Consider the following 15,643-nt stretch of genomic DNA (forward strand, 5'->3'; position numbering starts at 1 on the left):
GAAATACAGAATGACTTAGTCTCATCCCTCCATGCAACATTCCAAATAGTATGTTTTTCTGTATCAAGTTTTTTTAAAAAACGTCTTTCCAAGAGAATGTCAATTCAGAAATCAAAACTTAGAAGGTACAAGGTCATGTTTCAACCTCTAGTGGAGAAAGAATCCCCAAAACCCTAAACTCTTGTTTTGTTTTTTTTATTTTTTTTATTTCTTTTTTTTAAAGATTTTATTTATTTATTTGACAGAGAGAGACACAGTGAGAGAGGGAACACAAGCAGGGGGAGTGGGGGAGGGAGAAGCAGGCTTCCCGCGGAGCAGGGAGCCCGATGCGGGGCTTGATCCCAGGACCCTGGGATCATGACCTGAGCCGAAGGCAGACGCTTAACGACTGAGCCACCCAGGCGCCCCACCCTAAACTCTTGTTTTTAAATCCCTTTTATCAGCATCTTAAAACAAAGAATTTTTCAAAGCAATTGGTCCTATCAAAACTTCATTGATAATTAACTCTTCTCCATAATATTTGACCCATTTCAAATTCTTTTCATTGAGTTTTTATGATTTCTTAACTTGGTCAAATAATTACAAAGAATAATCACTGGCACTAACTAGTTCTAAAAAAGCAGATACTCTTTAGAATCTCTTGATTTCTCTTCCTCCTTACTGAAAAGAAAACAGAATTTTCACAGACACTAGATCAAACTGAAGTTCATCTTTTTGTGACACACAAAGGTGAGATTTATCACTATCACTCACATACATAGAAACACAGACAGACACACACACACACACATACACACACACACACACACACACAAATACAGTACTTCTTGGCACTAGGGAAGAATTATCTAAGATGTTTAGAAATGTCCCTATTTCCACAGACCTGTGTGGCAGATAGGTTCTCACCATAAATACAACACAGATCCAAAATGGTTAAAGAGTTAGAGGAATAAACAGCAATAGACCTCTTGAGATGCTAAAATCAATCTGTCCATTAGACAGACTTGATAGCAAATGAACAATTCTTACACACTAGTCAACCACTGAGTACGGTTCGAATTTGTGCCTGAGAAAGAAGTACAAATTATTTCAGACTGTGGATCTTTAGGGTCTCTCATTATAACTGAAACTGCAAATCTTGAATCTACCGCTGCCAAGGGCCTACTCTATCTGTCTGTCTGTCTATCTATCTATCTATCATCTATCATCTATTTATTTATCATCCACCTATCCACATATTTAGCTATAATTTTTTAGCTTAGATGGAGTCACTTTTTATTCTTTAAAATTCACTATAATTTAGATTATCTTAAATTGCCACTTAAAACCTCTATGTTTTAGAACTATTATGGATTTTGCCAAGTACACTTAAACAATAAATCACACACATTCCATTGATAGAAACCATTCTTGACATTTGTCCAGTGAAGCTGTCCTATGACATAATATATTATTGTACTTGTTGGGAAAACTTACTAAGTCTTCCAGCTATAATTCAGAATCTTTTTCCATGAAGAGTCTAGTCACTGCTTTCTACCTCCTCTCCTTCCCCCCAAACACTGCTAATTTAATTCACTGTAAAAAGTTTCATATGAAAACCAAAAAAGTCCTCTAGGTTCACATACCAATGAAACCGGCCAAGGAAAACTTTCCACTGTGTTCTATTACTGTGTATAAAGTGAAGATATGGAAAAGACTGGATCTAATATTTGCCTCAGTTGTTAGGACTTTACTCTGCATGTGACTCCTGTGTGTTAGCTTCACACTGCATTTGAAAAATCATCTAATTTCACATTTAACTTTCAGGTTCACAATATAATGCAAACCATACTAGAATTTTTAAACTCAAAACTACAGGAACTTAATTCACGGGGAATACTATTCTTACTAGATCTAAGAGGAGTTCTGGGTATGTGAAGTTTTGAAACACAAAATACAATATGGCCACTAGGTGGTGATCTCCATCCATTATTATATTATGAATTACGAACTAAGTTACTTAACGGAATTTACAATACCCACCAAAGTCATTATTATTTACTTCATGTGGCAAGATTACAGGATTATCTGTGACATGTCCTCTCAGTTTTGTGAGGGAAAGCATGAAGAGAATACTTTGCTAGAAGATGGACCTCGGCTAAACAGGGTTTACCAATGTGATTGCATTCTTTTTTGTTACAGGTCATGGCAGCTATAATCTGAATTTCCTATCTGACTGGAAAGGTCATCTACGATAGTTTATTTTTCTCCATTTTGCCTTTTTTTTTTTTTTTAAAGATTTTATTTATTTATTTGACAGAGAGATGCGCGGCTCGATGTGGGGCTCGATCCTAGGACCCTGGGATCATGACCTGAGCCGAAGGCAGATGCTTAACGGCTAAGCCACCCAGGCGCCCCGCCTTTTAAAATGATCAGATCATTTATGTTTACCTCAATGGTGAAACTGCATCAGGAACAAAGACAAATATATCTTACAACAGGGCAGATCATAAACAAACACCCACCTATGCATGCAAATTAATGTCTGCAGTGGGATTCACATGTTGTTTGTTTTTAGGCAAAAACTTATCCAGACTAATCATAAAAAGTGGCACTTGGACTAAGAGCCGATTTCTCTGTGTGCAAAGCCCTGTCATCGCCCGGGGCTGAGGGTGCCACGGCTGTGCTCTCACGGCTACAAGTAACACCCAAATGCAGGCGACGCCAAGGGGAAACAGATAGCCACCAAGTATAAAAGCAAACTCCACCAATAGAAAACGCTTTCCCAAAAGGACTGCTTCCCCATTTGAACCATATGCTGATAAGAAACCACCTTTTCACGAAATAAAGAACTCAGAATAAGCACCCTGGGTTACCCCCAGCCTTTCAGAACAGAGGTCAAACGGTTATCTGCAAGGAAGTTAGGAGGACTACTTATTACAGAAATCAAAACATTTGGTCACTTTAAAATGCCTTTGTCCCCCCTAGATGGCTGTGGTACACAATAGGCATTTGTCTCCAGTCTGTGGGGGGCATATTTCACTTTGTTTTACTTAACCCCTAGGGGCAAATGACCTGCCTTCCAGTAGAGATATACCTCTTTTGATCCTTGTACTTGCTTAAGGTTCCTCTGGCCTGGGTCCCGCTTTATTTATGTTTTAAAGGAGGTTATGGTTCTGCTGTTGTCTTTCAGTGGAACACCAAAAGGAAAAGAGCAGCTTTGTTTTAACGGAGAAAGAGACATTTGTTTTAGTGTCATTGTCCTGGGCTGGCAGGCTGGAGTTGGATCCTACAAACTTGAATATGCTGAAGGGAATAAAAACTAACTTGGGGTCTCCTGATAGTTGTTAAAGTGGCAATATGCCCATTATTTTCCTGGCTGGCAAATCTCTGTGCGGGAGAGACAATCTGGCAGCTCTTGAGTCCAGCACTAATCTCACGTAATAGCGTGAGCTCACCGCCCTACAAAGCTGTAATTATCAACAGCATTTTCCAAAGGATGTGAGTTCCTCCCACTGTGAGAGCACTTGGGGGGGGGAGGCGCGGGAGGGGGGCAGACAGAGCCCCACGGAGCCCTTTGCATTTAACCCCCACCTCAAATGGTGCCGGTGGGTTCCTTCACCCCAAGCTTGTTTTGCACAGGTCTTCAGTCAGGAAGTGCTAACAATCCACATGCAGTGGGAAACTGCCAAAACCCATTCCACATTTTTGTTTGCCTTTTCCATGAATTGCGCTAAAGCAATTAGCCATTAAATTTAAATATCTGTACGGGATTTTAGAGTTTCATAGAGCACTGCTGGAAAAGCATCTGTGAGAGGAACTACTGCATTGATAATTTTTTTAAGGATAATCTTTTCAATGATGAAAAGGTTTTCCAGTGATAGCTAAGTGTTCTTCCAGCTATCTGACGTATCACTAGCTATCTGCACTCAAGGAAAGGCAAGGCAGAGATGAGGGTTTTGTGTTCCGGAACCACTCTATGACTTGTTATATTTCACACATAGAATCACAAGAACCGGTTCTTGGTTTCCAATCAAGCTGAACTGCAACACAAGTAAAATTTTTATGAAGAGCTCAGTGGTCTTTTGCAGAACAGAAACTGAGAATTCTTCCACTCATGAGTAATGTGTTAAAGGATGAGGAAACAGCATATGTTTTCCTTGGCTTTTAGGTTAATATAATGAAGCCTGTGAGGTTTAACATAATTAATGTTGATATGCAGTGTGACTTGTTCACAGAGAAGTGGCATTTGACTTGGAGCTCAAACCACACCACAGCTGACACACATCCATCTGCAAATATTTTTCGAAAGTCTTCTAACATTTTCAGGTAGAAAAAGTAAAACTTAAGTTTTTGGTTTGGGGGTTTTGTTTTCATTGTTTTCTGCCAAATCATGGGCAATCCTTTCAAACGAGCAGAAAGCTACAAACAAGCTTGGAAAACACCGGGAATTAGTTCATACTCTTGATTCTCTTTTCAATGTCCAAGACATCTGGGAGAGGGAGGAGGATAGGAACCTTGTGTGTTTATAAAAGGGGAATAATGATACATCCCGCATAAAAAAATAATGGTTTATGGCCTGAGACTTGTTACTCCTTTTCTCTGCCCCTTTTAAGTGTCTCTTCCTGAGTTAAGGGCTATTTCTTTATGGTTTCTACCTTTTATCAAAGCTGGGTTTTCTCACAATACTTTGTGTGACAGACTGACATGTTTATTTATGAAAAAAAGTAAAGGGGCCTCCGTATTTGAAGTCAACCCACAAATCTGGCTCTTCTCATGAATCGACTCTAACCAGAAGGGTGAACTGCTGTCCTGAATTCCAGGTATGCTAGCTTGCCAGTGCTGAACCATGCTTATCCAAATGAAAAAAAAAAAAAAAAAGGCAAAATTCACTTATCTCCCAGAAATATTTTTCAAGTGGGATTCTTTTAAGTGCAAAAGGCTACCAGTTAGCCTTTTGTAATCCCTTTCATAACTACCAAGGGGTAAGATGAGTTGGTTAGAGCTAGAAAATAAGATATTTATGGTTCTGTGAATTAGTAACTTGTTTGAGAACTTGCTGGTTAGAGTCAGACAAGTGCAGAGGAGAGGAAGTCTTTCTGTTTCCTCCAGCAGTACGCTGGACCATGAAGGAGGCCATGACTACTTCCCGGGAAGCTGACAAGCCAGCAAGCAGCCTCTCAGGGCGAGGCGGAGTGCCGACAGAATAGAGATGGAAGAAGGAAAATGTGAAAGGGACGTAAGAAATGTTTTTTAAAAAATGCCTGAGAGTAAAGTCAGGGTTTTTGTTTGGTTTTGTTTGGTTTTGTTTTTGCGCCAAACAAATCAAACTCTCCAAAGGTTCCTCAACATTTTTAAAAGGGAACTGCATTGTCAGTTCCGTTCAATCCTCAACCTCTGGCCAACACTACCTAAGGTGACATTTTCCTTTGAAGTGACTGCTTCTGATCCACTGAAGCATCCAATCCCCAGTGGTGAGGGGTAAGCTTTGATGGTGCTGCAGAAACTCACTAAAGAGAAGAGAGAAGGGACCAAATTCTCCCCCTGTGAGAATTTATTCCTAAGGGTCAGAGAGAGGAGGGAGCAAGGCGGTAACAGTTTTCATCTCTGAGGTCCACAGGTTGATTTTAAACCATTCGCTGGGGAGCTCTGTTATAAAAAGTAGTGTCACAAAGGCACCTAACAGTTTCCAGTCCCTAACTGTGCTATCCATGGACACACCGTAGTCTATAGTTGAAAAGAAAGTTGTGGAAATGATTTTGCTAGGAAGCATATTGACAAGGCAAGATAAATGACTCCATAGCGTTCCCTCATGTCTGGTTCCCTCTGTGCTTGAAAGAACAGACTCAGATAGAAGGTGAATAAATGAAGCTCTGTCCAGCCTTAGGGGACCAATTCATCCTTGGTCAACCAATCTATAACAAATAAAATGATCTGATAACATTCAGGAGTAAGATTTTCTTTTGCTTGTTTTACTACATTTTGGATTTGGATAATAAGGTTTTTTTTAAGTCATTTTTCTTCAGAAAGTGCAGTGACAGAATACGTGCCTATCTTGAAAAAAAAAAATCCTCTTCCAAGTTTTGAGTAATTGTTGGTTTCCTAAAGCTTCATGGAAAATCTGTCCTGATATAACTCAAACCTGCATGGGTGGCAGAGGCTGAGAAGTTTGCTTTCCATTTTTTCTTCCCAGAGCTTATCGTAAATGTATTCTTGGGACAACCATGGACAAGACTGTTGTCACTTCCAGTAGGCACATCTGTTTTCCTTTGGGTTAATAACTTTTGTAAGATGCATTATGCTTAACTATATATATCTGTTTGGGGGGAACTTTTTTTTTTCACCATTTTTGAAATCTCACCTATTATGTTTTAAGTTTTTCATACTGGTACAACATTAAATAAAATATTTAACTTAGATGAACAAGAATTGTCACAAAAAGATTCTGCCAAAAGACCTAGTTGGTCATTTCATGATTGAAAAGCTAACACAGTAAGTTGGTTGAGCAATGTATAAATATTAATTATCATCAAAAAAAAACATTTATTAAGTATCTATTTTTGTCAACAATTCTGCTAGGTGCTGAAAAAATAGAGATGAAAGTTAATCCCTGCCTCAGAAAGCTCAGTGGCAGGAAATCAGCCCCACAAGGCAGGAAATCAGTGGTAAGATGGGAAAAGGACACAAGGGGCTTCTGGAACACAGTGGAGGAGCTCTTAGTCACACCCAAATGGGAAGGCTTCCTGGAAGAAGGAGACTCTTGGCTATGCAAGGCATTTGAACATTAATTAAATAAAATTAGGACAAGAGATGAGAACATTCTAAGCACTAGGGCAAGACTATGCAGACCTTCAGGAGTTAGATGTCATGGCTTATTCCAGGAACTGTGAGTATTTTGAGACAAGACTGATACAGCTTAGGAGGGCAGGTGTAATTGTTGGGTTGGTATGGCACACTAATAATTAGAATTTTATACTGAAGGCAAGAGGAAGGTATTGCAAGAGGAAGATATTGCAGAATTTCAAAAAGAGAGTAACAAGAGTTCATAGCAGGGGGAGAGGCAGGTCATAGGCACTGGAAAACAGATCTGGGAGAAACACTTCAGACTAGTCATTCATTTAACAATTAGGTTAAAGAAAGAACTTAAAAGTCAGCTAAAAGTATAGAAGCTAGATAAGAAATGTTTGTTTAAGTTTGCCAGCTTTAATGTGTATTTAACTTGGATGGTTTAACTTAGTGTCTTTGAAGACATTACTTGGGTGACAAGTAAAGTAATTCATTATTGAAGTTATTTGTCAGAGTTTCTAATAAAGCACTTGGGGCATTTCACTGTTAAGAGATCAATAGTCAAGTTAAAGAATAACTCATTAGTAGAAAACCAAGGGACAAATTGAAATGTGACTAGTTATTTGAAAACCAAGTGACAAAATAAAAACTGAAATGTGTTAGGAGAAAATAACCTTAATGGAAATCACAAGGGTAAGGCTAGACCCGATCTCTGCGTGCGTACACTTTTGTGAAACTTATTGGGTAAACACCCCAAATAATAATAAAAAAAGATTTCGAAGATACAACAAAAGCAAGAATTTGGCATGTTATCTACGCCATATTATAGGGGCCAATAATGTGGAATGGATCAGTCAGAATCTGAAGAACAAGGGCAATTTAGATAACTTGGCCAAATAACATTATTAATTTAGTATAAGCATATAAATTGACTTAGTCTAGCTATAAAGCATAATCAAGTAAATATGATATACTGCAAGTTTATTGGAAGCACAGTTTAATTATTTCAAGAAAAGAAATTACTGAGACTGAAAAACCCAATATAAACTAGTTTGTTTTTACTGAATTGTAAGACTGAATAACAAAAGATAATATATGGTAAATATCAAAGGTTCTTTTGGTTTTAATACTGCTCTACCTCCCAAGAAGAATAAGCTCTAATAAATCTTTCAAACAAAAAATGGGGGGCAAAGGGGAGAGGGGAGAAATCACTCTAAAACATAAACAAAGTCCTTAAAATTGCACACAGTCAAGGTAACACCATTTCCAAGTGTAAGCAGATACTGCTTTCCCCTGAAGATGCAGAGTTTACTATTACGGATTTTTTTTCAAAGTCAAGACACTTGGAGTAAACAGCGAAACAAAGAAGACTTATTTTATTCAAAGCCTGCAAACATATGGAACCTGTTAAGGGGATGGTGGCTGCAGAAAGAACTCCAAAGAGTTTAAGAGACACCTAGGCTGTCTCAGAAAGGGAGGGATAGAGGCGAGGGTGGTTACAAAAGCAGAGTGGGCCAGAGATCAGTCAAATGGGAGGGAGACAGGCTGTTGGGCAGATGGTCTTTTCTGTTCCAAAAATGTTCAAAGTTAGGGACACTCCTTAGCACACTTTTATTTTACAACAAAGAGGGAATTAAGAAGAAACCACGGGTCTGTCAGAGTGCTTTCTGGATTTGCTTGTCATTTTTTTTCTTTTCTTTTCTTTCTTTCTTTCTTTATTTTTTTGCTTGCATCATTTCTTTAATACACTTTACTTGTTTATGTAATTCATCCTCTGCCTTCTTCAAACTGAGGCCCTCACTTGATGCTCTCTTCATAACCTTTAGGTTTTAATGTAAAAATGTAAACTAATTTAGGGTAAGGTTCTTGTTTACATTGTACAGTTATCTACATGAGGGATGTTACCTTCCTCTGAAAATTTCCTGGGAAGATCAAGATTTGTTTTTTGCAAAGTGCAATGCTCTCTTATTTACTAAGTTGAGGACCAATCCAGACCACGGAAATGACAATGAAGTTATTTTTTTTTTACAGTATTTTTCATGGTCCATTAAAAATTAATGGACACAGACCAAAAAAAATAGTTGAGTTGGCTTGCTTTGGCTAAGTGGAATAATGACATCTGATGAGTGAAGCTCCCCTGAATGGCACCTGGCAGAAAAGAAAATTTCCCTAAGATGTTTTAGAGACCTCACACAGCTGCCAGCTACAAGCCGATATTCAGTGTCATTAACCAAGCTCATAGGTAGTATAGGGCCTTGTCCCAGACACCGTAAGAAAGAAAAAGCAAGAGAAACACTTCTCTGAAAAGCTGAACTGCTAATGACCAGAATAAACATCTAGAAACACATAAAAATGCTATGAATGAAAACAAATCAATTCTATATAATCAACGACAGATTGGAAGTTGGAGACTTGGCCTAATCAGGTCGGTGTGTAGCAAATGACAGACTTTACCTACACTACACCTGGCCAAATGCAGCTATTCCAGGCTCAGGGCAAGAACACACAGGGACGCTCTGAGATAAGCTGTGGTCAAGGTCTGCAAGGCACAAGTAAGTACCAACCAGAACCCCACCTGACTCCTTGGCTTTCTAGCTTCTGTAATACAGGTCCCGTTGGGACCTCACAGGACCTGCACTTTTCAGTGGGCTATGTATAAGGGAAAGTGTGTGGGAGGAAGATTAACAGAGGGTCTTCAGACCCAATTTATCCCATAGGAACGAAATATTCCTTCAACAAAAGAAAACTTGATAAATGCCTATACTATATAAAACACAACAAAATTATAAGAACAGTTTTAACTATCTTTAACATACTCAGAACTAAAGGAAAAAATCCTTTAGTTTTTTGTTCACACATAAATTAAATTAATAAAATCAAAATAGTTCATCCTCAGTTAAAATTAACAGAAGAACTCATGGCCTACCAGCCACTATTACTCTGACCAAAATTAGCCCCCCTGAAATTATTATTCATTTTAGCAAAATAAAAATATACAGATGAAACAGCTGCAGATACACCATCTAGTCAGGACAATTAGAAAACAATGAGTATTGGGGCGCCTGGGTGGCTCAGCCATTAAGCGTCTGCCTTCGGCTCAGGTCATGATCCCAGGGTCCTGGGATCGAGCCCCGCATCAGGCTCCCTGCTCCGCGGGAAGCCTGCTTCTCCCTCGCCCACTCCCCCTGCTTGTGTTCCCTCTCTCGCCATGAATCTGTCAAATAAATAAATAAAATCTTTAAAAAAAAAAAAAAAAGAAAACAATGAGTATTGATCCAGAGGGTGTGGTTCATATATCTTACTGGGAATGTATTTTATGGACAATCTAACTTCCTTATCTTCTCTGCATCTTGCCAAAGGACCTACTTATGGACCTGAATGACAAAGAGTGCTGATTAAACATAAGGAGTGATGCCAGAGAGAGGGCAGGACAGACTTTATTTTAGGGTTGCTCGAGGCAAAATATGTAATAAGGGATATCTTTTCAAGTCTAGGAGGTGCCGGCCAGAATAAAGCACGGCTTTGGAGAATGGCTTCACCACTTAACAGCACTGGCACTGGGGCTCTGGGAAAAATCTCAACCTAACCGACGTTCCCTTTCTTTACCTATAAAATACCTCATACCTCTCTTAAAGGTTATTGTGGGGAATAAACAAATGCAAGGTGCCGATATAGCAACTGGCACAAAGATGAACTGAGCGGTACGTCCATCAGAACACAGAAGAGCTTTCTTGAGCACACAGAGTAGGACTTCGAAAAGCGGAGATTCCTTTGGCATCCATTCTAAGGATGAACTTTACATTTTGCCAAACTCATTAAATCCAGATGAGTGGCAAGTAGTGAATGAAATTTAGGCACCTAAATAAATTCACAAAAAGAGCTAAACATTACTTACAATTTTTCCTGTTATTTATCTAATTTAGAATTGAATTTACACTTATTGTCCAGCCCCATGGATCCCAACTTGTCTGAATTTTGGAATCACCTGGAGAACACATGGAAAATAGAGCCAGCCGCCAGGGGTTTTGCTTTAATGAATCTGAGTTGATGCCTAGGCACCAGTTGTTAAATTATGTTCCCCAGGTGATTCTAATGAACAGCCAGTGCCTAGAACCACTAGTGTATAGCTAACCACACTTGAACTATTTCTAAAAAATTAGACTCATATGTATTCAGAGTAGTGACTCAAAACAGGTTCAGCTGTCCTAAGGATCTTATTTCAGCCAACTCAAGTTTGGGGCCAGTATTACCATTTCACTCCTTCCTTTAAGAAGCATAAAAAGCTAAAAACTATATAATTAGCCAGCAGAGTTTGAATGGAAGAAAATCCACAAGATCATAATTCAGCAATCTTTTTTTTTTTTAAAGATTTTATTTATTTATTCATGAGAGACAGAGAGAGAGAGAGAGAAGCAGAGGGAGAAGCAGGCTCCCAAGGAGCAGGGAGCCCGATGCGGGACTCGATCCCAGGACCCTGGGATCATGACCTGAGCCGAAGGCAGATGCTTAACCATCTGAGCCACCCAGGCACCCTTCAGCAATCTTTTTTAAGATGAAAAAAATGAGCACCTTGGTTTGGATAAAAATGAGCCATGCCACAGAGATTTCCAGTGCAATTATATAAGAGGGAAAGGTAGGTTTTTTGTTTGTTTGTTTGTTTGTTTTAAGGCCTTTTCTCTTACATTTATTCTTTCCCTTTTTTTGAAGCCATAAAAAGCAAAGATAACCGTCTGAAAGACAAACCTGAGGTGTGGTTTTCCAGTTCAATGGACTCTGATACACTCTTCTTTCAAAGAGAGCCACAGTGACTGGAAACAGTCAGCATGGACTCTATTCTAACACTCATCTATCTTACTGAGTGACCCTGAGCAAGTCACTTAACTGGTCTCTGATCAAATATGCCCTCTGTAACATGCAATCAGCACACGTTACCAAGTTCCCAGAATTGGTATCATTTTTCCTGAGCAACTTACCAGTGTGCTGCCATCGGTCCAACGGAAGTCATGTTCAAACATTTTGTCATTGAGTCCTATCCACTGATAATCATGGCCCACACCTAAGAAAAGGGAAACAACGCAGATATTTTTACTACCTTTCCCATATATGGATGAAATGTATCAAAGAAAATTATTTTCAGAGTGAATCATACATCCTCTTTCCTGGCTAGATTTTTGTTTAGTTGCTCATAAAAATCTCTCATAGTCTAACTATCTTTTCTTCTTCTACCCAATGTGCTCTAAACTAAAAAGCTAATTCACAAACATTGAGAAACATTAAAATATCAGACATAAGAAAATAATTTCCCTAGCAGTTTACTATAATTAAATATTTTTCCATCCTTACTCATGATAAAAACTTTCCATTTTTTTTATTAAGCTATGCCATTGGCAAAAATTCAGTGACCCAATAAAATGTGACAGATCATTCCCATGCTAGCCTCACTTTGGAAGCCACGTGTTTCTTCTTAAGGCATTTAAACAGTGACTACATAGACCAGACAGTTCTACAAAATTGTAGATCTTCAAAAATAATTACTTTCATCATGAGATGAGTCACTGGCAAGAATACCATGCAAAAAAGTTAACTGAACCTCCATACAGATTGTAAACTAACAATCAAACTTCTAAAAGATAGCAGGCATTATGAGAACATATTTAATAGAGCATCAAACAATGCTTCATATCAAAAAACTTCTACATATTCACTACATAAAAGCTAGCTGCCCTCCTCTTTGCTATAGTTTAAGGAGTTATTCAACAGCTCTGGTAGTAAGTTTCATTAGCTTTACAGTCTCTATTTGTTCACGTTCTTAATATGAAACCCACTTTCTATGGCCTAAAACCATTAGCAGCTTGGATGAGAACCAATTTTGTGCAGAGGGTAGGATTAAGGTATAATTGACAATTCAATTTTAATTAGTGGGATAAAAATAGCTAAAAGCAATTTTCTCTTTAACTCGAGACAACATATGCCCATCTTCAAAATAGAACTACAAAGGCAGCCATGAGAAGAATGAGTGGCCATTTTCGTCAGAAAATAATCAAGTAGCAACGTCACAGGACCCAAGCTATAGCATGCCATTTCACCTATTACTGCTGGTAGACTAGGAAATGCCTTCCTCTGTTAGAGCTGAGTGTTTCTCAAAGTAGGGGACTCAGGTAGAAGAGATGATTTTAAGTAGTTCAGACGAGGGATTTAATAAGTTGAACTGCAACAGAGAAAGCTACATCTGTTCAGTTAGATACAGAGAAAACTAAGAAGATGGGGACACTGAGCGAAGCTTCAGGAAACCTGCGTATATTTGGTACATACGATTCACAAACATCTGTTCTTCATGAGACAGGATGCTTGTGAGATGCGCGCCCTGCAGACGGCATTCCCGTTCAGCTGCGTCCCATGTGCGCCGATGGGCAAAGTATTTGTAGCACTGCCCTTGGAATTTGTGCCAACCGTAGTCACACGTCTCTGTGTCTGGAAGAAACAAGGCAGGGGCTTAGTAATCTCACCGACGTCATTCAATTTAGCCTCATGGATCTGAGTGTTAGTAAGAAGACCTAAGCCAATATCAGTGCAATGTCCCTGAAGTTATATATTAATAAATTTGGTCACGATGACAAAGAAAGCATGATAAAGACAGCCCGCTGACTCCTGCCAAGTGGGTGGCTGTACATCTCTGGACTGAAGAGGCAGCACCTAACTTCAGTTTCCTTGATTAGAGCCCGTGTCAGCAGGAAAGAAAACTGGCAGAGCGGCCAGACAGAACTTCTGAGGCTGCAATGTCTACCGACTGACTCACTCGTGAAGCAACTGGGGCTAAGTCCTTACGAACACAACTTCTCTGAAGAGAATTATTCAAGTGATAAGATAAGAATTCTGGCTAATAGGATTATGACTGCTCTATTTGAATAAGGACTTCAAAGGCTCTGTAAGTAGTTCCTTTACCACTTCCCAGAGAGATAGCTGGGTGGCCACAGGCTCTTGTCAAGTAAGATTTACAAAGAGAGGGAAAAAAAAAAAGTCGTCATCCGTAGGCAGCTTCTGGGATATAGCTAGAACTGTGGGCCTTCTTCCCCCAAAGGAGAGGAAATATAGGTAACTCCCCGTGCAAATGCATCAGGATTTTAAGTTGTTCTTTTTTTTAAGATTTATTTATTTATTTGAGAGAGAGAGAGAGGCAGAGACAGAGATAGCGAGAGAGAGCACGAGTGGGGAGGAGAGGGAGAAGCAGGCTCCCCGCTGAGCAGGGAGCCCGACATGGGGCTCAATCCAAGCACCCCAGGACCATGACCCGAGCTGAAGGCAGATGCCCAACCGACTGAGCCACCCAGGCGCCCCCAGGATTTTAAGTTTCTTAAGAATGAAATAACCTAAGTTCTTTAACTCCGTGCCCCACGTTCCACCAAGCCATGTATACACATATATATGTGTGTGTATACATGTATAGGTATATTTTCTCTTTTGTGACAAGCACGCTATAACCAGTATCCTGTTTGGATAAGAATATTTTTCAAATATATCTAAATTTTACACTGGCAGGAAGCTTCAGCTGTACCTTCTAGATTCTAGATTGCCAGTTTTTAAATATTTTCACAGGAAAGCAGTCTGGCTCCATAGTACTGCATTCTTGCTAGCGACCTTCCTCGGGCTCATCCACTCACAGTGGGGGGCTGGTTCAACGGTATGTATTCAATGATGATCAACGGAAATAATTTTGACTATCACAAAACATACCTCGCAAACACACTGAACTAGTTATACGCAAACACTAACAGAACTGCAATATTTATAAAATTTTAAGCACCAAGAAAACTTTCCAAATTACCTACGAACCACCCTCCCTTCCCCTAATCTTACTGGTTGATGAAGGAAAAAAATCCTTCTAGATGAAATACATGCTTACTGTATACGTCAGACCTGGGGGCCAAACTGATAGTCAGATCATCTCCTGCCTCTCACACCATTTGCTCCTCTTTCTATAATTGTGGGAAAGTATGCATTCTGGGAGCTTTTCATGTTTTCCTGGCTCCAGGGATTTCGACCATCATCATACAACAGATGCAGCTTATCTCGGAGAGCGGGCTTTATTTCAGTTTAGTCTATCGGGCTTCTTGTTTAGTTACAGCCAGCTGACTAACTGGTTTAAATACTGTGCACTGGAAGTTTTGAGTTTTACTAAAGTGTTTTTGGAGACCACCAAATCTCATAGGAAAAGAATCAAGGCACAGCTAGATGATTTGGGATAAAAGTAGCATTCAGCCCCCAAAGATAAAGTGCAGTTGGGTTACTTAGATGCAGTAAATTTCCTTTTGCGATGTTCCCATGGAAGGTGGGGTAGGAGGGGTGGGGAGGAAACGGATCTTCATATATGAGGGAGTTAGTTTATAAAGGAGGAGAACTGGAAAGATTTTTTAGAAAACTCTTACTGCCAAAGTCAATAATGTGATATTATACCAGCACAGCTTGCCTTAACTATGGAAATTAATATGTATTTTAAGACACAGCTTAAAATTCTAGAGGATCCCTAACTTACTGAGTTAGACATTAGAAAAAAAAATTCTACACACTCATATCCTCTATTAACCCAATGGTTTTAGTCCAGTCTTCTTTCTTTGTGTTTTATCATTAAAACAGATTATCATTAAGTATTTTTTTCTCTTACACCAAAAAACCCAAATGATCATAAAATTTAGATGCATGACCACATCATTGCTACAATGCCTTTCTCAGTTAACAGGTGCGTATATTCCTATCGGAACACAGGTCCAAACTGGGACCATTTGTTTTTGCTTGTTTATTTATTCATCTATGCTACTGAAACCATAGACTTACGGTCCTAATGATTATGAATATATGTGCAAATACTACTTAACAAAGTGAC

At 39.2% G+C, this 15,643-nt stretch overlaps 1 protein-coding gene across 3 annotated transcripts in view; it reads right to left on the reverse strand.

Annotated features, from left to right (window-relative positions):
• VCAN (versican) overlaps positions 1–15,643 on the reverse strand; it is a 116,887-nt gene that overhangs the window by 15,772 nt on the left and 85,472 nt on the right. For all 3 annotated transcript variants that reach the window (XM_036091246.2, XM_078067090.1, XM_078067089.1), the window contains 2 exons: positions 13,078–13,236; positions 11,739–11,821 (listed from right to left, as the gene is read on the reverse strand). In XM_036091246.2, coding sequence (XP_035947139.2) covers positions 11,739–11,821; positions 13,078–13,236 — 242 coding nt within the window. The remainder of the gene's footprint in view (positions 1–11,738; positions 11,822–13,077; positions 13,237–15,643) is intronic.

This window comes from Halichoerus grypus, chromosome 2 (assembly GCF_964656455.1).
Source record: "Halichoerus grypus chromosome 2, mHalGry1.hap1.1, whole genome shotgun sequence".
NCBI classification, from domain to species: Eukaryota; Metazoa; Chordata; class Mammalia; order Carnivora; family Phocidae; genus Halichoerus; species Halichoerus grypus.